This window comes from Schistocerca serialis, chromosome 8 (genome assembly GCF_023864345.2).
Source record: "Schistocerca serialis cubense isolate TAMUIC-IGC-003099 chromosome 8, iqSchSeri2.2, whole genome shotgun sequence".
Lineage (NCBI taxonomy): Eukaryota > Metazoa > Arthropoda > Insecta > Orthoptera > Acrididae > Schistocerca > Schistocerca serialis.
The window spans coordinates 210,828,885-210,851,877 of NC_064645.1; the positions used below are offsets into that span (position 1 = coordinate 210,828,885).

The window sequence follows — 22,993 nt, forward strand, 5'->3', positions numbered from 1 at the left end:
TGGAATACTTCCCAGCTTGTGAACTTCTCCTCGTTGTTCTCATACCATTACTTGGCACTGCCCTCCAAGTAGAAAAATACGTTAGCCAAACACACACTGTCATCCCATTTGTTAAATTTGGCTATACCCTCATATACCTTCAGCCACTTGTTTGGATCTTGGCCATCGTCACCAGAGAACCCGGAAGGATGTCTCATGTGGTTGCACACAGTTGTTGTCATCGTAACATGCTCTTCTTCTTCATCTTCTGTTTCCAATAGATTGCGATATGTTGAATATGGCTCGAACTCGCGTTTCTCGCCACGTAAACGGCGGCTCTGTTGTGGCCTGATGGGAGCCACTGTGTCATCAATATAGTGCGCTATCACAAGTTCCAATACCAAGCTCCTCCAGCAGAATAATTTCACTTAGAAGAAGGTGTAATTAGATGAATGACGAACACTAACTTAACAAAGGTTTATTCAGCACTTGCCCATAAAGAGCACGGAGCAAACAGCCTCCGGCCAGAACACATACAGTATATACACAGTTGCAGAACATTCCAGTACAATGATTCTTGATATTTGTGGATACTTCTAGAATGTCCTCAAACCAAATATAGAAATTGAAATTTTACAGTTCAGGCGAGTTTTGAAATCACGCTCCTCCATGCAACAGTCTAGTATAATAACCGCTACACCACAGTGAAGGTGCTACTCAGCTTCACCTGCGACATTATTATTGTGCAATATTTAGCTCCATATGGAAGATGTAACGCTTATACGATGCATTAGTGTAACTTTAATATTATTTTTAGTGCCACTATTCAGACAAGTTCCAGTTTTCCATTGCACACATGATACACATGCAGTGAAAATTACTTTTGTAATATGTATACCCATGCCTTTGCATTACCTGTGTTGTACACATACGATAATACATTATGCTCACCTACCTAATAGCCAGTATGTCCACCTTTGACACGCACAGCAGTGGTGACGCATCATGGCATGGAAGCAGTGGGGCCTTGTTAGGTCACTGGCACCACATCTGCTCACACAGGTCACCTAATTCCCATGAATTCCAGGAAGGGGGCAATGAGCTCTGACACCACGTTCAATTACACCCCAGATGTGTTCGATGAGGCTCAGATCTGACAGCTCATCAATTGGAACTCGCAACTATGTTCCTCAGACGACTCCATCACACTCCTTGCCTTGTGAGATGGTGCATTGCATCCCGCAGTGCTGGTATCAAGGAACTGTTCCCCAGGAAGACAACAGATTCATGCCCTCCCATCAGCTTGATGAAGAAGGTATCAGGGTTCATTGGACCATGCGGTGCTCTGCCACTGTGCCACTCATTTGTATTCTGCCCATCTTTAAAGCTTGATGTTAGTTCTGCCACAGTTCACTGCCTGTCCTGTTTTACCAGTCTGCCCAGCCTACAATGTCCACCATCTAATGTTAATACAACTCCTTCACTACTGTCACTAATTTTAGCCAGAAAAAAGATGATGCATCATTTGAAAAATCTGCTGTCCTCAATTGTTGTTTCATCAATCGGCAAAAAATTATGATTTTTCTCTAGTTTCTGCTGAAGTATGCCCATGTTGAAATCGCTCTTCTTGAGAAATTTCATTTCATTCAATTTCTTCCTTGCTGATGGAAGCAAAATCAATGCCATTAATGCTCTCAGAGCAGAAGCAAAACGGATTAGATCTGTAGAAAGAAAAATTTGCTGCATCTATTTATGAAAAAGAATGGTGGATTGGAAATATCTGTGAGACTTCCACTGGATAGACAGATGCTTCAGTAAGTTGTATGTACACACAAGGCCTAGCAAATTCGCTTTATTAGGCATCAAGGAGTGACAAGTTCTGGGTTCCAGCACAGTACATTATCGCAATTACACCAGCACCCTCAGTGGCATCTTCTGATCGGCAGTATAGCCTTCATCATAAAATTCTGCAGCAAATTAATGAAACCTGTAAAAAAAACCAAGCAGCTTGAAGGAAATATAGGTTCCTAAAAGAGATATCTTGTAACTTTGTCCTCTGGCTTGCAAAGAAATGTATCATCAGGTTTGAAACCTATAATAAAGAAACCCACCAGTGGCTGCTACAGCACAGTTATGAGGCATGACCCTTTTGGCAATGGGAATGCTAGTTTCCTCACTGTGAAAGAAACTACAAACCATAGCAACATATTTACAAAATTCTTCATCAGTCCGCATAACCATAAACTTTTCAAAGACAAAATATGCTACACTTTTAAGTGCAATTAAGCTAGCATGCCAACAGCATTGCACAATAAGAGACAACTCAAAATTCTCTGTAACATGAATCCTTATTTTTAAAAAAGGGGTGGAAGGGGGGGGGGGGAGGGGGGCAGGCAATAATAATAATAATAATAATAATAATAATAATAATAATAATAATTTTATTGTCATTCGGCCATTACAGCAATAGACAACGTCATATACATCCTAAAATACAATTAATAGTTTGAAAGAAACAACAGGTTTCTTGTTAACATTATAGTATTATATTACAGTTGATAAATTCTCTTATGTCATAGAATGGGTGGAGGACTAGCCAGTCATGAATTGTTTGTTTGAATAATTGTTCAGGTAATTCTTGAACAGATTGAGGAAGTTTATTAAATAATTTGTACCCCATGATTTCGTAGCTGTTGAGTGACTTTGACAACCTGTGGTAAGGAATATAGAGGCACCTATTCCTTCTTGTATTGTGGCTGTGTACATTTTCTCTGGTTTTTGTTTCTGGTAATTTCTTGGTTCAAATGGCTCTGAGCACTATGGGACTCAACTGCTGTGGTCATAAGTCCCCTAGAACTTAGAACTACTTAAACCTAACTAACCTAAGGACAGCACACAACACCCAGCCATCACGAGGCAGAGAAAATCCCCGACCCCGCCGGGAATCGAACCCGGGAACCCGGGCGTGGGAAGCGAGAACGCTACGGTAATTTCTTCTTCGTATAAATTAGAACATAGTATATGTACAAGTTTATAACAGTCATGATTTTCTGTTCACAGAACAATGGTTTACAGTGTGGCTTATATGCAGAACCTGTAATTATCCTAATAGCTTTTTTTGCAGTATTAATATGTCATGTACACAGCTAGAGTTCCCCCACAAAATAATTCCATATGTTATTATACTCTGAAAGAATGAAAAATAGGATGTTCTAACATATTTTTCAGGAACACAATCCATAAGTCGCCTTAACAGGTAAATAACTCTAGACAATTTACCACTAATATATTGTACATGTTGACCCCAAGATAATTTATCATCAATGTATACCCCCAAAAATTTGACATAACTTGGATCGTCTGACAGAAGCTTGTCTCTAAGACTACAGACCATCTGCTGTGTTTTGTTTTCATTCAGCAGGAATCCATTTGCCTTGAACCAATAGGATGCTTGGTCAATTGTCTTTGCTGCACAAGTTTTAAGGCTATTGAAATCCTCACTAGCATGAAGAAATGTTGTATCATCTGCATACAACACAGTGGTGGACTTGATAAATGACGGCAGATCATTTATCATTATCAGGAACAAAAAGGGGCCCAGCACAGATCCCTGCGGAACACCTACCTTGACTTGCTCTATACTCGACATTTCTCTCCCTACACAAACAACTTGCTTACGATTCTGAAGATATGATTTTATTAATTTAAGGCTGTTATGTCTAATGCCATAGAATTCCAGTTTTTCTATGAGTGGCTTATGCTTTACACAGTCAAAAGCTTTGCTTAGATCACAAAATGTGAGTTGAGCATAGCCCTTATCCTCAGACACTTGATGTAAGTATTTGACTACAAAGTCTATAGCATCCACAGTAGACAACTTTTTCCTAAAACCATACTGAGATTCACTAATTATTCCTAATTTTTCAAAATAGACAGATAGCTGTTGGTAAATTACACATTCCAGTATTTTAGAAAAAGCTGGGACTATGGAGATTGGTCTGTAACTGCAAGGTGAGTCCATATCTCCCTTTTTATATATTGGAATTACCCTAGCCACTTTGAGTTCTTCGGGAAAATATCCTTCAGATATGCATTAATTTATACAGAATGTTAAGGGGTACACAATATAGTCTACTACTTTCTTTAGTAAATTACGGGATATGTCGTATATATCTACATTGTCTGAAGATTTCATCCGTCTTACAATGCTTAGGACATGACTACGTGAGACCTCGGAGAACATAAACGTACCTGTGTCTGTTGGTGTTCTGCAAACATTTTTAGAAAGTAACTCTGATGAATTGATATCAGGTTTGATTATAGTATTTCCTACATTTTCAACAGATTTAATAAAGAAATCATTGAATTTTTGGGGACTTACATTAATTTTTTTGCTTCTTACATCTTTAGCAACACCATTTATTAATTTCCATGCAGCTTTGCACTTATTTGTAGAATTATCAATGGTATTGAAATTATGTGCTTTTTTGGCTTCCACGATGGCTTTTTTATACTCATTCCTGCATTTTATATAGGCTAATCTGGCATGTTCTGTTTTCTGATTGCTACATATATTGTGCAACACCATAACTTGGTTTTTCATACTTGATAATTGTTTAGTGAACCATGAATTTTGTCTGTTTGTAGCCCTGTTTGTAAAGCCTTTGTCAGTTAATTTGCATTTCTTTATGGGGATATTGTCATTAAATTGTGTCAGAAATGTTTTAAAAAATCTCAAATAATAGTTTCCCTGACAAATCAGCACTAAGACTATAACTTGTCACCATGACATTGGTTGAACCAGTCTCTCTCAGCAAGGGACTTACAGAGCTGAACAATTTTGTCATCTGTGACAGGCCTGGTGATTATAACTTTTGGGACAGGCTTAGGAATATTACTATTATCAATACAGAACCTACTTGTATAGTTTAAAGATACAGAGTCATGATCTGAAAATGGAAACGCTGTAACAGCACATGATTCTTCTGTAGTTTTAAAGTTGACAAAAATATTGTCAAGACATGCTTTATCTCTTGTGGGCCTGTTATTGATTGAGTGCAAATTGCACTGTCTTAAAAGGTTTTTCTATGTTTCTACAAAAAATCGTCTACTTTGTCCTAAATTTTTAAAAGATTCAGAAGCATTATGTGAATGAAATTTCATATTCTAAAACCTTGGATTGCTAAGGTACTACAAGCAACATTTCAGGTTTATCCTGCAGTTACTTTCACTTTTTTTCAACTGTCTATTGTTTTGGCCAACTTTGCTCCAAATTATTCACATGAAAATTGCTAAAGAAATCTTTTTCAATTAGTTCATTTTAAATAGTGCAAAAAGTTGTACAAGTTGGCCTAGTTTTGACTCTTCAAGAAAATATTGCCAGAGATATTACATCTCAAGTTTGTCAAAAACTCAGGGGTGCACTTCCAAATGTTGCATTATGTGGTCAAACAAATGAGGAAGTAAAACTTAACCGATGTTCATTGGGAACATCTGTGATGTGTTCACACAAAATTGCAGCAACATATGTGATGAAAATTGCTAAAGAAATCTTTTTCAATTAGTTCATTTCAAATAGTGCAAAAAGTTGTACAAGTTGGCCTAGTTTTGTCTCTTCAAGAAAATATTGCCAGAGATATTACATCTCAAGTTTGTCAAAAACTCAGGGGTGCACTTCCAAATGTTGCATTATGTGGTCAAACAAATGAGGAAGTAAAACTTAACCGATGTTCATTGGGAACATCTGTGATGTGTTCACACAAAATTGCAGCAACATCTGTGATGGTCATGCAGGAAGTTTTAGACCAGTTGGCATGGAATTGTCCATTATCACAATGCTCTTTACCCTGAAGGAAGCCTTTATTCTGGGTACTTCTAGGCCCATGATAATGCAAAAACCTGCATAACCATCAGGCTGGTACCAGGTTAATTGAACTGTTATTGACTCCTTTAAGAAAGATAGGAAAAACTACCATTTGATAATATATATAAATTCTGTAGTGAGAGAACCAAACTCAGTCGTGTGTATGTGGAAGCCTAGTTGGCTGTAAAGTGGACAGTGCAGTCATACATTGCCTGTTTATGAGTTTCAGCACTCAAAACCTCTGACTCATTAAATATCTTGAAATTGAGTATACAAAAGGAGATTGTTGCATTATTTGAATGGCCTTGATTGTTTAGCACATGGAGGAATCACTGTCATTGGTGACCAAAACCATGCACTAGGCTCACACTCATCAAGATAGAGTAAAAATTCTGCTTCTTACTGGCTTCTTGTTCTATAGAACCTACTGCCATTTGACACTCAACATGGGATACTTCAGCTAGGAGAGGGACATTGATTCCAGGCTCTGACTGAGAGCAGAGTTGGTGCAGGCCAGATGACTCAGAAGTTTCAGCCATCACAGCTGCCACTCACAGATACTGGTAGTGCTAAGTACAGTGACCAACTGCAGCATTTGCAAACAGAGCTTTAAGATGTAAGGGATGATTTCAAATTGACACTGGGGATTTTATATTTTTGTAATTCAGGTACCTTTATTAGCAGTCTCATGCTCAACATGTGGTCAGTGCAGATAGTGGATGAATGCACGATTCTTTCTGTAGGTTTTCCTCTCCTCCCGATTAACGTTCAGCAGTCACCATGAGACTTTCATGAACTTAGTCATTCCCCCAAATGTTGGGTTGAGTTTAACGTATTCACCCCAAATTCATTATCTGATCTTTGTCGAGATGTTGATATTTTAATCCCATTGTAATCTGTACTGAGATTTAACAGATGTAACTGTTTCCTGCCTTAGTACATTTCTATTTAACTTGAAGTTTATAGCAAATTGTAATATATAGGGACTTATAGAGATGATTGTTTCAGACAGTAATTTGATGAATTCCCTGTCTTTATCATCTTGCAAGTTGCAGCGCCCATGTTTCACGTATGCTAGGCCCATCTCTGTTTCATAAATTCAGTTCATTAACTTATCCTCTGCTTAACACTTGCGCTTAAATTCACATGATCCTACAGGTAGTGATCTGTTTGTCAGTAGAATCATCAACCAGTACAGATCAATGTGGCTCAGCCACAACCTTGCAGTTCTCCAGAATGTTTTGAAGAAGGGCAAAAGTATGTACAAAGTTTGACCCACACACCTTGACTTCCAAACAAAAAGAATGACATGCGGATGCCTACAGCAGCTTTACTGAAATGCAAAACAAACACAATTATTCTTTGGAAAAAATTCTCAAAGGTGACGAGACTCCATCTTATTAACACATATCTTCCACAAAACAACACAGTGCAGAAATTCACATGAAGTGTCACCTCTTTGATGACGTAACAGACAATCAAGCCAATGCAACGCACCAGTTGAACAATGACCCAAAGAAGGACTTTCCTGATAGTTTTGCACGGTTGTATGAGCATTCCACGTGTCACATTCAAGTGAGAGGAGACTCATAAAACACCTGAAGAGCTAAAGTCATCATCAGAACTTTTCTCTATTTTTTGTTAATCCAGTCTCAAAACTATTTGGACTGAGAGTATATGTGCTATTAAGAAAGAAGACCATCCTTAGGTTGTATGCTAATTTGTACAGGAAGGAACAGTATTGGAAGCGAAGCGACCATGGCCTAAGCCTGTTTGATTGCCGGAGAATATTGAAGCGGTACGAGTTGCTGTACAGAGGTGTCCCGGGAAATCGTGTAGAAAGGCAGCAGTGCAACTGAGAATATCCAGATGCTCCATTCAACGCATCCTTAAAAGTGACCTCCATATGTACCCTTACAGATGGCCTGTGCACAGAAGCTCACTGAAGAACACAAGCAGCAGACTCTACTGTTTGCTCAGTGGGAGGAGGATAGGGAAGAAACTCTCAACAACGTTTGGTTTTCAGACGAGGTGCATTTTCAATTAGACGGTGTGGTTAACAAAAAAACTGTATGCTTTTGGGCTACTGAAAACCTGCAAGTGCTTCATGAACGAAAACATTATGCTCCGAGGATTACAGTGTGGGCAGCAATTTCCAGTCACGGACTTATTGGACCCTTTTTCTTTGAAGAAACTGTGAACAGCGAGTGTTATTTGAGCATGCTTCGCAATAGCTTCATTCCACAGCTTCTTGCTACTGCCTTGCCCTTCAACACGCAGTGGTTCATGCAAGATGGAGCAAGGCCACTTACTGCAAACACTGTGTTGCAGTTTTTACATGAGCATTTTGACATACGGATCATTTCACTCAGGTTTCCAGGTCGCTTCAATGATGGACAAAATTGGCCCCCCAATAGTCCAGACCTCAATCCATGTGGCTTTTTTCTTTGGGGGTACCTAAAGGAAAAAATTTTCCCAAAACGTCCACGTGATTTAATGGAGCTCAGAAGGCTTATTCTTCAAGCTTGCAGTGAAATTAAGGAAGACATGTGCCATAGGGTAATCACTAACTTCAGTGTTCATTTGAAGGATGTTAGGAAACGAATTGGTGGACATATTGAGCATATGCAGAGTTAGAACAAATCTCCATGGACAGCTCTTCATTGTAGTATATGTTCCTTTCAGATTGTATTGACAGTAAAGTTTATATTCAAAAACAAAATGGTAACACATTTTGTGTGCCACCCTGTATTTATCACAAGTCTGAAGTACTAAAAGATATGTCACAACCACATACTTAGGTTCCTGTACGACATATGGTCTCAGTGTGAATGCACTGCAAGTGGACAGACAAGTAGTTGCAACAAGCAACTGCATTTAGAAAGGACAGTGTAGAACTGGGCAATGCTAAGGTAGGCGGAGATAAGACCTGGTTATATTGACTTGCAGAATGCACAAAGAAAGAATCCTTTACATAAAGTAACAAAGAGATCTTTATTTTACTCATACATACATTTATAACTATACTAATAAGAACTGACATCAAGTGAGAGAATAAGTCACCAGAATGTCCCCTTTTTCTTGTCAGCATATTTCCCTGACTGCAGGACACCTGCTTCAACCATCCGCTCTACTGCTGCCTCTGGATCGAAGTTCCTGAAATAGTGAGAAGACAGTGCTGAAATACTCTCTCTCTCTCTGGCTGTGTGGTTGCTGTAACATGTAAAGGTCGTTCCTACATCAACACCTACAGTTGACAAACACCCTTATGGTGTGTAGCAGAGGCTATTTTGTTACCACTCTCACTTCCATTGTTTCCTGTTCTAGTCATGGTTTGTTTGTGGAAAGATTTATTGGTGTTCTGCCTCCTTGAGCTCAAATCTTTCTCATTTTACATCATGGTCTTTTCACAAGATACACGTAGGAGGAAGCAATATTTTGGTACATGTTTCTAGGATGAATTGCTTAAATCTACAGTGGTTTAAATTTATGACTATTTAAATTTAAAAGATCAATAAGCAACAAGTCGGATAAAATGATTCACTTGTTTTCACAGTTCTGTGTGAACTTACAAAGATATGAGTGTGAGACAAATGAAAAATTATTCTGGTAGCCCACAAAACCACTCATGCACCACATGGCATACTTCTTCATCAGAATGGAACTTCTTTCCACACATTGCGTCTTTGAGTGGTCCAAACATATGGAAATCACTTGGGGCAAGGTCTAATGAGTATGGTGGATGAGGAAGAGGAAGACACTCAAAATGCAGGTCTGTGATTGTTGCAAATGTTGTACAGGCAGTGTGGGGCCTTGCATTGTCATGTTACAAAAGGACACCTGCTGACAGCAATCCACGTCACTTTGATTTGACCGCAGGCCGCAGATGAGTTTTTAGGACATCTGTGTATGATGCACTGGTGACAGTGGTCCCTCTAGGCATGTAATGCTCCAAAATGATGCCTTTTTCATCCCAAAAGAGAGTCAGGATAACCTTCCCTGCTGATGGTTCTGTTCGAAACTTCTTTGGTTTTGGTGATGAGGAATGGTGCCATTCTTTGCTCACTCTCTTCATTTCCGGTTGGTGGAAGTGAACCCAGGTTTCATCCCCAGTAACGATTCTTGCAAGGAATCCAACACCTTCCCGTTCAAAGAGCCGAAGAAGTTCTTCTCAAGCATCAACACTTCATTCTCTCATTTCAGGAGTCAGCTGCCGTGGCACCCATCTTGCAGACACTTTGTGAAACTGGAGCACATCATGCACAATGTGATGTGCTGACCCATGACTAATCCGTAAACATGCTGCAATGTCATCCAGTGTCACTCAGTGGTTTTCCTTCACTATGGCTTCAACTGCTGCAATGTTCTCTGGAGTCACAACTCTTTGTGCCTGACCTGGACGAGGAGCGTCTTCCACTGAAGTCACACCATTTCCGAACTTTCTACTCCATTTGTAAAATTGCTGCTGTGACAAACGTGCATCACCATACTGAACCTTCATTCGTTGATAAATTTCAATAGGTTTCACGCCTTCACTGTGCAAAAACCAAATAACAGAACGCTGTTCTTCCCTGTTACAAGTTGCAAGTGGGGCGGCCATCTTTATACCGATACTGTGACGGCATGTATGAATCTGCACTAAGCTGCCACCTACAAGGCATTCTGCATGCTGTTTGTAGAACTCTTACCAACTTACAGGATAATGGCATGAAATTTCGATTTGTTAGTATATATTTCAAGTTTTCATTTGACTCATCCTCATACATATGGTGAAATTCCTCTCAGACCATTCAGAAATGGAAGACAAAAAGTAGCGATTGTATGAAATATGCTTTGCCGTAAGTGACCATACCAGGGATGATCAATAAGCAACACAACACTTTTTTTCTGAAAGCAGGTTGATTTTATTCATGATTTCAGCAGACCACATTATTCCCCATTCTTTTGGCTACAAAACCCTATTTTTCAACATAATCTCTGTACAACGAGGCCTTACACCACCTTACTGGGGAAGGCCTGTATACCCACATGGTACCACTCTATTGGTTGACGCCAGAGCCAATGTCCCGCTGCATAAATAACCTCCCGATCATTCATGTACTGCTTCCTGCAAAGTGCATACTTCATTCGGGCAAACAGATGCAAATTGAAAGATGTGAGATCCAGGCTGTGGGGGGATAATGAAGAACAGTTCAATTAAGTTTTACGGGTTACTCTCAAATGTGCAGACTTATGTGAAGCATTGTGTTGTATGGAGAAGGAGAAGTTCATTTGCATTGTTGTGGAGATAAACACGATGAAGTCGTTTCTTCAATTTCATGAGGATAGCACACTACACTTAAAAAATGACCACTGCATCATGAGGTAGGATACCAAACAGAATAACGCCTTCAGGGACCCAGAATACTGTCACCATTACTTTAATGGCTGAGGGTGCAGCTTTGAACTCCTTATTCAGATGAGAGGTGGTGTGGCACCACTCCATGTATTGCCATTTTACATCAGCTGCGACAATGTTCGACAAAAAATTGTCATGATCAGCCTCATAATGCTCAAGCAATTCTGCACAGATGGCCTTTTGTTGCTCTTTATGGTCTTCTGTTGGCAGCAAGGAACCCAGCAGGTGCAGTCCTTTGAGTGCCCCAACTGGCGGATATGTGTGTCAGCACTACCAACAGAGATATCCAATTGCGCAATGAGTTTTTGATTGTGATCCATCAATCACCTTGAATGAGTGTGTCCACACCTTCCAACATTGCAAGTGTCACAGCTGTGTTCCACAAGCTTGCAATGACAGATGCAACGCCCAATGACTTACTATCAGATCTCCTTAGATAGTCTGCAAGTGCCTATGAGTATCTGACTTGCTCTGATTTTGCGCAAAAAGAAACTCAATGACAGCGCTCTGCTTGGAATGCGCTCCCGTTATAGCTGCCTTTTTGAAAGCTATGTATAGGGCCACCAACTACTGAAACTTCTGGAAACTATAGAGGCTGAAGAGGGAATATTCCGTGATATCCGACGACAAATTCCGCATCTTTTCAAGTGAAACTGACCACCCCCCACCCCCCATCCACAGAAGAAAGAGCAATTAGTTACTGAATGCCCCTCATAGACATCAGAAAAGAGTTTGCTCACATTGTTAGGGATTTATTTGTCATCGCATATTAGCACGCCACCTTTACAACCTTTAACTGTGTCCTTACACAGCGACAAGTTTTATCACATCAATAGTCCCCATGGAGTGGATGAGTAAGTGACTACATGTGCATAGCATTCCACCGGAAAATGATGAGTATGAGTACTGACATGAAAGAATTCAAGACTGATGCTGCAAATTTTTGTATTTGGTTAAGTTAATTGTGGTCAAACAATAACTAGAAATCATTTGAGGCCACACGCATATTCATTATTTCCATCTTTCTAAACATTTGAGCATCTCATTTTTCTTGAGATTGGCAAGAGATCACTGAGAAGTGATAATACGTATATTCAACAAAATGGCCTCTGCTATTGTGTCAATCAATTTTTATTACAGTTGTCAGGAAGAATGCGGTTCAGCTGAGCATGTGAAATTCAGCTCACTCCATTCATTCATGAGCCCCAGAGAGCAGTAGATATTGCCACCCAGGTTGATGCCCTGTTCACTGACTACCAGAAGGTTTCCAATACAGTTCCACTCTGTTGAGTAGTGAACAAACTAAGAGAGTATAGAATATCAGCTTAGCAGTGTGATTGGACTGAAAAGTTTCTGGCAAACAGAACACAGCATGTCATTCTTAACGCAGAGAAATGTTCAGATGCAAACATAACTTTGTGCATGCTCTAAGGGAGTGTTATAGAACCATTACTTATCACATTATACAATGAGGTGGTATTATGTCCCCTACATCTTTGACAGAATTGATGCCTGGCAATCTGGGTGGCCAAATCATTTGCTACAACTGTCCAGAAGAACTTCAAACCAATTGCGAACAACTGTGGTCTAGTAACATGGCACATTGTCATCCAAAAAAATTCCATATTTTTTTGGGAACATGAAGTCCAGAATGGCTGCAAATGGCCTCCAAGTACTCAAACATAATCAATGGCAGTCAATGGTCAGTCCAGTTGGACTAGAGGACTCGGTCAATTCCATGTAAACACGGCCCACACCATTATGGTACCACGACTGGCTTGCATTATGCCTTGTTTACAGCTTGGGTCTATGACTTCATATGGTCTACGCCATACTCAAATCTTACTGTTAGCTCTTACCAGCTGAAATTGGGATCCATCTGACATGGCCACAGTTTCCCAGTCATCTACGGACCAGCCAACATGGTCATGAGCCCAGGGAGGCGCTACAGGTGAAGTCGTGCTGATAGCAAAGGCACTTGTATCAGATGTCTGCTGCCATCACTCATTAATGACAAATTTCACCACACTATCCTAATGAATAAGTTCACTGTACATACCACATTGATTTCTGCAGTTATTTCAGGCAACTATAAGCAAACACAACTGCTCTCAGTCATTAAGTGAAGGCCGTTGGTCACTGAGTTGTCCATGGTGAGAGGTAATAGCTGAAATTTGGTATTCTCAGCACACGCTTGATACTGGGGTCTCAGAATACTGAATTCCCTAACGATTTCCAAAATGGAATGTCTAATGAATTTTAGCTCCAATTGCTATTCCACATTCAAAGTCTGTTAATTCCCTTCATGTGACCATTATCACATTGGAAACCTTTTCACATGGAACACCTGAGTACAATCGACAGCTCTGCCAATACACTGTCATTTAATACCTTGTATACATGATAATACTGCCATCTGTGTATGTGCATAGCTATCCCATGACTTTTGTCAGCTCAGTGTATAGGAATGACCTAGTGGAAAGTCAGAACTTTCACGAGACTTTTTGAGGGTGATACCGTTGTACACGGATAAGTCACAACACTACAAAATTGTAGCAAAATTCAGGAAGTAATGTAAGGGACCTATGTCTGGTGGAAAGCATGGCAATTGAGCCTCGACATAAACAACTGCAATATATTACACAGATATAGGTAGAATGACCCATTATTGTAGGATTGCAGGACAACCACTTGAAGCAGTCACACCTATAAAAATATATGGGGTTGTGCTGCCGACATACATATGAACAGAATATTAACCCTATAGAAAAGAGCAATCAGAATTATCCATGTTTTAGGGTATAGAGATTCATGCAGGGAAATCTTTGTTCATCATAAATACCTCACAGTCTACTCACTGTACCTTTACAAATTAATTATATTTTTTGTGACACATCAAAACAAAGAAACAAAGTGCTCTGATATGCATGCCTATAATACAAGAAATAAAGACTGCTACTACAGACAAAGAACAAAATTAAAAACAACAGACCATAGTCCATGCATTAGTGGTCAAATATGGTACAACAGATTACCGAGCTCTATAAGGTGCCACAAAGGGAACTTATTCAAAGTGAAACTGAAACATTGATTGATTGACAAGTGTTTATACTCTTTAAGTGAATATTAATATTAAACTAAAATAAATTATTCTATATATATATATATATATACATATATATACACTAAACTTGTAAAAAAATGCTATGACGTTTGCAAAAGACACCAGTTGGTGTCTCCATGCAAAAAAAAAAAAAACACTAAGAGACGTTATGCAGTGAATTAAGATGGAATAATCACGACATAAAACTAATTGCAGGTAATGCAAATGTCAGATTGAAATTTGTAGTAACAATCCTGAAGTAGTTTAGTCCACCCACAATAGAAGCAGCTTACAAAACCCTCATTTAACCAACACCTTGATACTGTGTGTCAATCTGGTATCAACACCAGATAGGATTGACAGACAAAATAAAGAAAATAAAAAATAAAAAAAAACAGCAGCATGTTATGTTACAAGCTCCTCTAGTAAATGTGACAGGGGCAAGTCATGGAGATGCTCAACTAACTGCAGTTGCAGACAACACAAGAGAGGCCTTCTACAATGTGGTTTGGTTATTGTTTTAACTCTGAGAGTGCATATTTCTAGAAGAGTGAGTCAATATATTGCTTCCCCCTATGTATATCTTACAAAAGACCATGAAGGTAAAATTTGAGAGACTTGGGATGACACAGAGGCTTATCAAAAATCACTCTTCTCACAGACCATGTAGATGTAGATGTAGAAGTTCGAAAAACAATAGCACATTGAAAATTTCAATACTTTATGACCCTGTTGCCTGTAATATGCAGTGGATGTTTGGTCAACTAAATCAGAAATGCTTTATTTATTCAAAACCACTGGGCTCCTTCCATTTGCAAAGCATGAGTGCCTTAAGTGCACTGTTGTTCTTGGTAACTGTGATGAGTGCTGGTAATGATGGTGAAAGAGAAGGGACAGTCTGAATTCCAGTGCTGGCACAAAATCTGCTCCTCTCAAATGGCTCCAAGGAGACTGCTGAGTTTGATGTCCTTAACCGGCAGACAGATCACCATCAACAGCATCATATCCTTAGTTTCATCCACTCTGGACAAGGTTTGATGGAAGGCATTAACTGAAAATTTGGTGATCAGGAAGTTTATGCCACCACCTCTTCGCCTCTTGTCACCCAAAGACTGAAACTGAAAATCAGAAACTTTTCTCGGTTTTCAAGCCATGTCACATCAAATAAAACACTCAAGCTTTTGACAGCTGTCTCCACCATCATCATTAGGAGCAAGTACCACGAACTGTGTCATTGCCAGGAGTCGAACCTTATCTGTTCCCTTTTAATATTCTTTGACATCTTTCAGCAGTTTCTAGAATACTTACAAGGTGAGGCAATAAAATAATGAGAATAGGCACATCCTACACCGCATTCACATGGTACAACGTTAGTACTGAAACGTTGATAATCTTAAGGGGGGACGTACATGAAAATGACCAAATTTGTGAAAAAAATTTTATTGGCTCTTCATTTACTACATGGTATTGAAATTTCAATTACCAAATATTACGTTCCAATTCCGCTTCTAAGGGGGAAAAAAATAATAATTTGTAATAGCTTGCACAGGGCGACGCCCCCCCATCTTGGTCTTCATCCTCTCGTATATCTATTTATACTGCGTTTTTTTCCAGTTTTGTGCAGTCACAATGCAGGGAACGTTTGTGTACTACATCAAGAAGGCTGTGGAATAATATCTCTGCCGCTGGTTTTATATTCTTTGATTTATAGCGTTTGTTTACGAGTGTTTGTTTGGAATACATTTTTACGAAAGTTGTAAGTAGACTTGTTATTATATTTTGCAGCATGCCGCGTTCTAGTAAGGTGTTTAAAAAGGTTAGAAAGTGTCAAGCTTCTCGATGTAGTAAAGACAACTTGAAAACCAGCCCCATAATAACAAATGGAAACGATACTTCAACCAAGAAAGCGAGTGCTTCGAGAAGGAAAATTGACAGCTGTCAATCACTTGATGATTGTGGCTCAGACACTCAAGCTACTAGTGGTTTTAGGCTTATTGATTTGAAAATACTATCTGATATTATATCATCTGCTTGTGTATGTGCTGACTGTGGTGCAAAAAGTTTGAGATTATATGACGAAGAAAACAGAATTGGAATAGTGTGTATGTTGCATCTTACTTGTGAAAGCTGTCATTCAGACACTGCTTTTAGAACTTCGGCATCAAGTAACCGGATATATGAAGCAAATATGCGTTTAATATATGGCATGAGATGTTTGGGCATAGGCAGGGAAGGTACCAGACTGTTTTGTGGGATCATGAACATGCCACAACCAAGTGCTAGGTACACCACTGGAAATAAAACACTGCTAAGTGCTCTTCAAGAGGAAGTGGAAGAAAACTTGAAGTCCTCTGCAAAGGAAGCTGTGAAGATGAATAGTGAACTAAAGACAGAAGCAGATAACACGCCAGACACCGATTTGTGTGTGTCATGTGATGGAACGTGGATGAAGCGTGGACATACATCACTGTATGGAGTATCATCTGTCATTAGTGTTGATACTGGAAAAATTCTTGACGTTCAGGTAATGAGCAAATATTGCTATAGCTGTGTACTCGGAAAGAGAGCTGGTGAAGTGGAAGAAAATAAGTGGCAGGTTGAACACAAGAAAGTGTGCTGTAGAAATTATTCTGGTTCTAGTGGTGGAATGGAACCTGCAGCTATGAAACTTATGTTCCATCGAAGTGTGGAAAAGTACGGTGTTAGATACACAAAATACCTTGGTGATGGTGACTCCAGCTCCTTCAAAACTGTTTTGGAAAGTGAACCTTATGGTCCCCATTGTGCTATAGAAAAGTTGGAATGTGTTGGACATGTGCAAAAACGAATGGGAGGCAGACTTTTAAAATTGAAACGTGAATTGAAGGGCAGGAAACTTGAGGATGGAAAACTTTTAGGTGGTCCCAACAGACTCACAGACAAAGAAATTCATTCTTTACAAGTGTACTATGGCAAGGCAATAAGGGACAACAGTGGAAATTTGAATAACATGCAGAAGGCTGTGTGGTCTATTTATTTTCATAAACTATCCACAGATGACAAACCTGTACATAATTTGTGTGACATATCGTGGTGCAAATTCAAGCAGGCTGAGCGTGATGGCATGAACTATTCACACAAGCACAGTTTACCTGTGGCTGTTTTAAGTGCTATAAAACCAACATTTAGGTGTTTAGCAGAGCCAGACCTCCTACGAAAGTGTGTGCATGGAAAGACACAAAACCCTAATGAAAGTTACAACTCACTGATTTGGAAACGTTGCCCAAAAACAACATTTGTTTCAACAATTATTGTTGAAATTGCTGCATATGATGCTTGTTTAGTTTTTAACAATGGTAATCTTGGAAGAATAAAAACTCTACAGAGGCTAGGATTTCATCCAGGAGCTTTCACCTATTCAATATTGAAGGACATCGATGACAAAAGAGTTGCTGCGGCTGATATTACAGCCAATAAAATTGAACAGCAGGTTAACCAAAGAAGACAAGCAAAGAAGAGACTGCTTGCAGATGAAGAGGAGTATGCATATGGCTTGCACTAGTTCACACAGAGACGGTAAGACCTAATACAAACACTATCAAATCATTGATTCAGTTTTCCCGTAACTTACATTTTTATAACTTTATGTACCTTTTTCTCAAAAACCACAAAAGGTAGAGAAGTGAAATTTGGTATATGACTAGTCAGTACTATAGTGAAAAATTCTGTGGAAGGAATTTTCATTTAATAAAATAGTAAGGTATTTATGGTAGAAAATATTCCTTAAATTTGATATATTATTTTTCAGGGAAATTGGGAGACCCGTAAAAACTGAACAAAAGAAGATATAAAAATTCTGCTCCACAGAGTTTTGTAATTATTTGGTATGAAAGTGTGTACAAAAATTCATTAACATTGCTCTCACAGTTTTCTCAAAAAAGGAACATTTGTAATTACATTGTTGAAAAAAAATTAATTGTTAATAATTAAAGATGTAAAAGGTCAATAAAAATGAAAATTTAGGTTCATATGCGCATAACATTTCTTAATAACTGTACCAAATTTGGATTGATTATCTTAAAAAATTAGAGTTTTATAAAATACTTTTAAAATTACTGCAGTTTCGTGTACGTCCCCCCTTAATAATATCGGCACTACCTACCAGCTCCCCCCAATCTGACAAACAACACACTGATTCACTGGTGACAAACAGAGAGCACTTTCAACATGAACTGTTTAGTCTCTAGTTATGGCTCAACTGAACTAAGGCCTGCTCAAAATGAAAATTTACATACATGGTGTTTCACACAGATGCAAACATACACAAAAAATCTGATGCTTTGGAGGAGTCTATAGGGAAGTCATTGCACAATTATACACTCTATTCTCAATGTAATTTTCTAATATAGAGTCAGATATATTGCAGGTAAAGGTTAAATGACAGATTTTTTTATTCTTGTGTTTTAGGGCCAATATCCTTTGACAAAGCATGTTCGAAAATTCTATACGTAGCTTCACTGTATTTTAAACAGTTTAGGTATTAGGAATTACTGTCTACAGTTTTCCTTAACGTGTACAAAAGCATTTAGAATGTAATCAAAACATTTCTCCCTTGTTTCCCTTTTTTGTTGATTTAACATCTACAAGTTCTACAGTAACAAACAAGGAATTGTAAACATCACCCTCTTTTTCAGACAGTTGTTTGCAATATCTGGACCAATTAGTTGGTTATCATTAACTCCTCACGACATTAAATACACAGTAATGTTATGATTTTACATGCAAAACCTGTTTCCAACAGGTGTATTTCGAGAGGCATTAAGAACACACAGTATGTTTCTACCATGATTCCTCTTCAAAATTTCCAATACTACTCTCTCTTAATGTACATCAATTTCCTTCTGAAACACCTTATATGTTCACCACAAAGAGGGGTATCTTTTATCCATGACGTAAGACTGTGTTATGTTCCTTTCCTCAAACCGGAAACTCACTAAAATAACTACATTTCAGATGAGGTGAATTCCAGCTGTACTTGGATTTATGGAAAACTACCTTCTGTTCATTGCCTTGATGGATCAGTCACTGTACAGAGTGAAATTCACGTAAAACGTGCACCACAAATATTGCAGAAATGGAAAGTGCTATGGATGTGCAGTTTTCATAGAATGGATTGGTTGTCTGGGCCTCACATGTTAGCCAATCAAAAGAGTGTACTTTATTATAACACTTAGAAAGTGTATTTTTTGCGCAAACACACACTTTTTAAATGGAACAATGCCTATTGATATTAAAAAACTAAAAGTAGGGTAAATTACGATGTCAATGGCATTTGTTGCAACATTCTACTAAAAGTAATTTATCAGATATCGTATCTTGAAAAGTCCCACACTGACACTTGTAAAATACATGTCGTAGCACACATTGAAGACCAACACAAGCGCATACACTAGTTATGTGGATTCTCACAAGTAATGACACAATTGACCATTACAAGTTGTGCTCAAAATAATCACCGGCAGTGGCAATACTTGCTTACAGTCTGATATGGAATTACTGCTGTATACGTGGTAGCATTTCAGCACAGATGTGCAAACTGACTGCAATAATATGTTCGTATATTATCAGGTGTAGCTCGCTCTTGTAGAGAGCATCTTTCAACTTTCCACTCAGAAAAAAGTCTACAGGTATCAAATCCAGGGATAGGTCCTCTTCTTCCAATCTAGCAATGTGAAAACAATTCATGAAGACATGATATAGCACTTTGTGCACCAAATAAAGCCATCATGTTGATACCACAGATTCCTTCCAGTCTGCAGAGGAACATCTAGCATCCATGGAAGGTGGTCTGTTAAGAGGGTGTGATACTTGTGCGTGTTCCATGTTCTGTCTATGAAAAACAGGTCTATGAGCTGATGGTGCACTATCCCCTACCACAAGTTTACATTCCCACAGACGCTAGCGTTCCACCTGAAGAAGCCAACAGGGGAGTGTCAACTGACCAACAGCACCTGTTTCGGCATTCCACCTGGCCATGTCTGATAAATGTGGCTTTGTCACTAAACAAGAAACATGAGACAACTGAATTATTGTGTCTTAATGCCTGTTAACATGAATCTCACAATTGTTTCCATGCAGCTCACCATGGAAAGATATGCAATAGGGATGAAGCCTAGGTCAATAGAGAATGTGTAGCACACTTGCCTGACTCAAGGCACTTCCTCAGGCAACTGCCCAGGAGCTAATGTACGTATTAACTGCAACAGCAGCAGGAACATTAATTTACTGCTCTTCTGTCATTGTCACTTGTTTCCTTCTATTAAACTGACTAGGTGTTACACTACACTTTTATATATAATTGGTTGCAGAGGTTGATAAATGATTGCCAAGATGGTTAATGTCTATTGGAATGTCTTACCACATACACTGTACAAGAACGAACTGCATTGTCCCTGCACTCTTCATACACGATGAGTATGTTGGCTTTCTCTACATTGGTAAACCCCATCATCCACTCACAGTCTACTGCTTGGACTATCACACACTGACTGACTAGTAAGTCATAATGTACTCAAGGAACACACAAGCACACTGTAAGCAAACATAACAACATTGTACCCAGCAACTACATAGTTTGAATGGCACAAACAAGTGTCGGCGTGGAAACTTTTCAAAACACAATAGCTCCTAAGTGACTCTTACTAGAATCCTGCAACAAACACCATTGATATTCTTCTTTTAGTTTGTTAATGTCAATAGGCATTGTTCCATTTAAAAGCATACATTTGCACAAAAAATACACTTCCTAAACATTATTACAATCCATTTACTGGCTAAGCAATGAGAGCCCCTGACTACCAATCTATTCTGTGAAAACTGCACATCATAAGCACTTTCCATTTCCGCAATATTTGTGGTGCAAGTTTTAGGTGATGCACCCTGTATAGGTCTTTCATATGAACACGTCTGTTCTTTCAGGCCTGTCCAAGAGAACAGACACAATGCATTCACATAATGGATTCCCCTCAATTGGCAATGAGTCCACTACCTACTGAGTGGATGCAGAATTATGTTTGACCTCCTGCAGGAATCTCAAAGCAGCGAGAATGGAAGTCATGGTTGGGGAGTGTGCATACATGGTGCTTCATGGGAAAGTGGGTCAGCTGAGAGGTGTGCAGAAATACCGTAGTCCGCACAATTGCAATAAACACTGTATCCGAACTGCAGAACAGTTAACACAACTTCCTAGTAAGCAAGAGCAACAGACTCCTCGTTCAAATCCTGGTATGGCATACTTTTTCACTCCTCATCATTGATTCCACATGAAGTCCCAATCCAGCTGACATCAGTACTACCCTCCCACGAATTTACACAACCTATATAGGCCTCCCACACAACATACCTTTGGTTGACATCATACGGAACAAAGCCTTTTCTTTCTTTTTGGGATTAAAGAAATTTGGTCCACATAAGCTCAAAAGCAAGCAAAGAACAACTAGAAGAAAGTAGTAGTGCTGCATTCGAAAGCTGGCATCAACGAATTAGAGGGCAGTTTGCCACCTGCATGTCCAACCAGTATTGATGTCCAATAAGCATTTGGTGGACAAACAATAGGTGATAAATCAGTAGCCAATTTTCTACAGAACAATATCACCACATGCTTAAAAAAAGTTAACTTTATTGTAACTTCAAAATTTGTGCTGCCTTTCAGCATCACTGTCTTGTTATATTTCTGCTATATACTAGAGGAAAAAAGTGAGGTCCCCCCCCTTAGATAGCCGTACCTGTTAAAAGTACGCCGCACCGGAAGGACCCTTCAGCAGCGGATCGCGCTCTGTTAAAACTAGAGCGCGATCCTCCGAGCTCTGGTGGTAGCGAGTGGAACTCGTTTCAAGGTCACCTGGGCAGGTTCACATGCTCTGAGTTGAATCCACACAGCAATTTATGTTTGGGGACAGTTTGCTGGCCAGCATGGATGTAATTTTTAGGAGGTTTCTCACATCCAACAAGATAAATACCGGAGCAGGACACACATCCCCTCTCAGTTATATGATACGTAAACACTTAAAAAATAGTCTCACACTTTAATATAAGATTAACTCTGGACTCTAGAAGCAGATGGGGTACACAAATTCAGTCAGGTTACGGGTGGTGAGAGAGGAGGGGGGGGGGGGGGGTGATGGTGGCCTCGTGTAGGGCTTTCAGCTACCAACCACCACTAACACTGGCACAACCAATGTGACAATACCAACCCATAGATAAATGGGAAAAAGAAGTATTACAAAATAAACCATGAGGGGCACATTGAAATATTATCAATTTTATCTGTAGGGTATGTTTCGTGTAACACTTTTAAAATATGTTCCACCCAAACTTGTAATTGTGTGATCACAAGTTTCCTAGGTAATCTTCCTTTCCTTAAAGACAAGTTGTAGTGTAGAGAGGCTACATATTGATGTTCATGGTCTGACATACACTGAGGTGACAGAAGACATGGTATAGCAATATGCACATATACAGATTGCAGGAGTATCATGCATACAAGGTACAATAGGACAGTGCACTGGCAGAGCTGTCATTTATACTCAGGCAATTCATGTGAAAAGGTTTTTAATGTAATTATGGCTGCATGATGGGAATTAACAGATTTTGAAAGCAGAAAGCTTACTGA

General features: G+C 39.1%; 1 protein-coding gene across 1 annotated transcript in view; it reads right to left on the bottom strand.

Annotated features, from left to right (window-relative positions):
- Positions 1-8,855: 8,855 nt before the first annotated feature.
- The window catches only part of LOC126416702 (cytochrome c oxidase subunit 6C), a 94,010-nt gene continuing 79,872 nt past the window's right edge, over positions 8,856-22,993 (bottom strand). Inside the window, exon 3 of the mRNA XM_050084509.1 lies at positions 8,856-8,998. Within this exon, the coding sequence (XP_049940466.1) occupies positions 8,902-8,998 (97 nt within the window). The 3' untranslated portion in view covers positions 8,856-8,901. The remainder of the gene's footprint in view (positions 8,999-22,993) is intronic.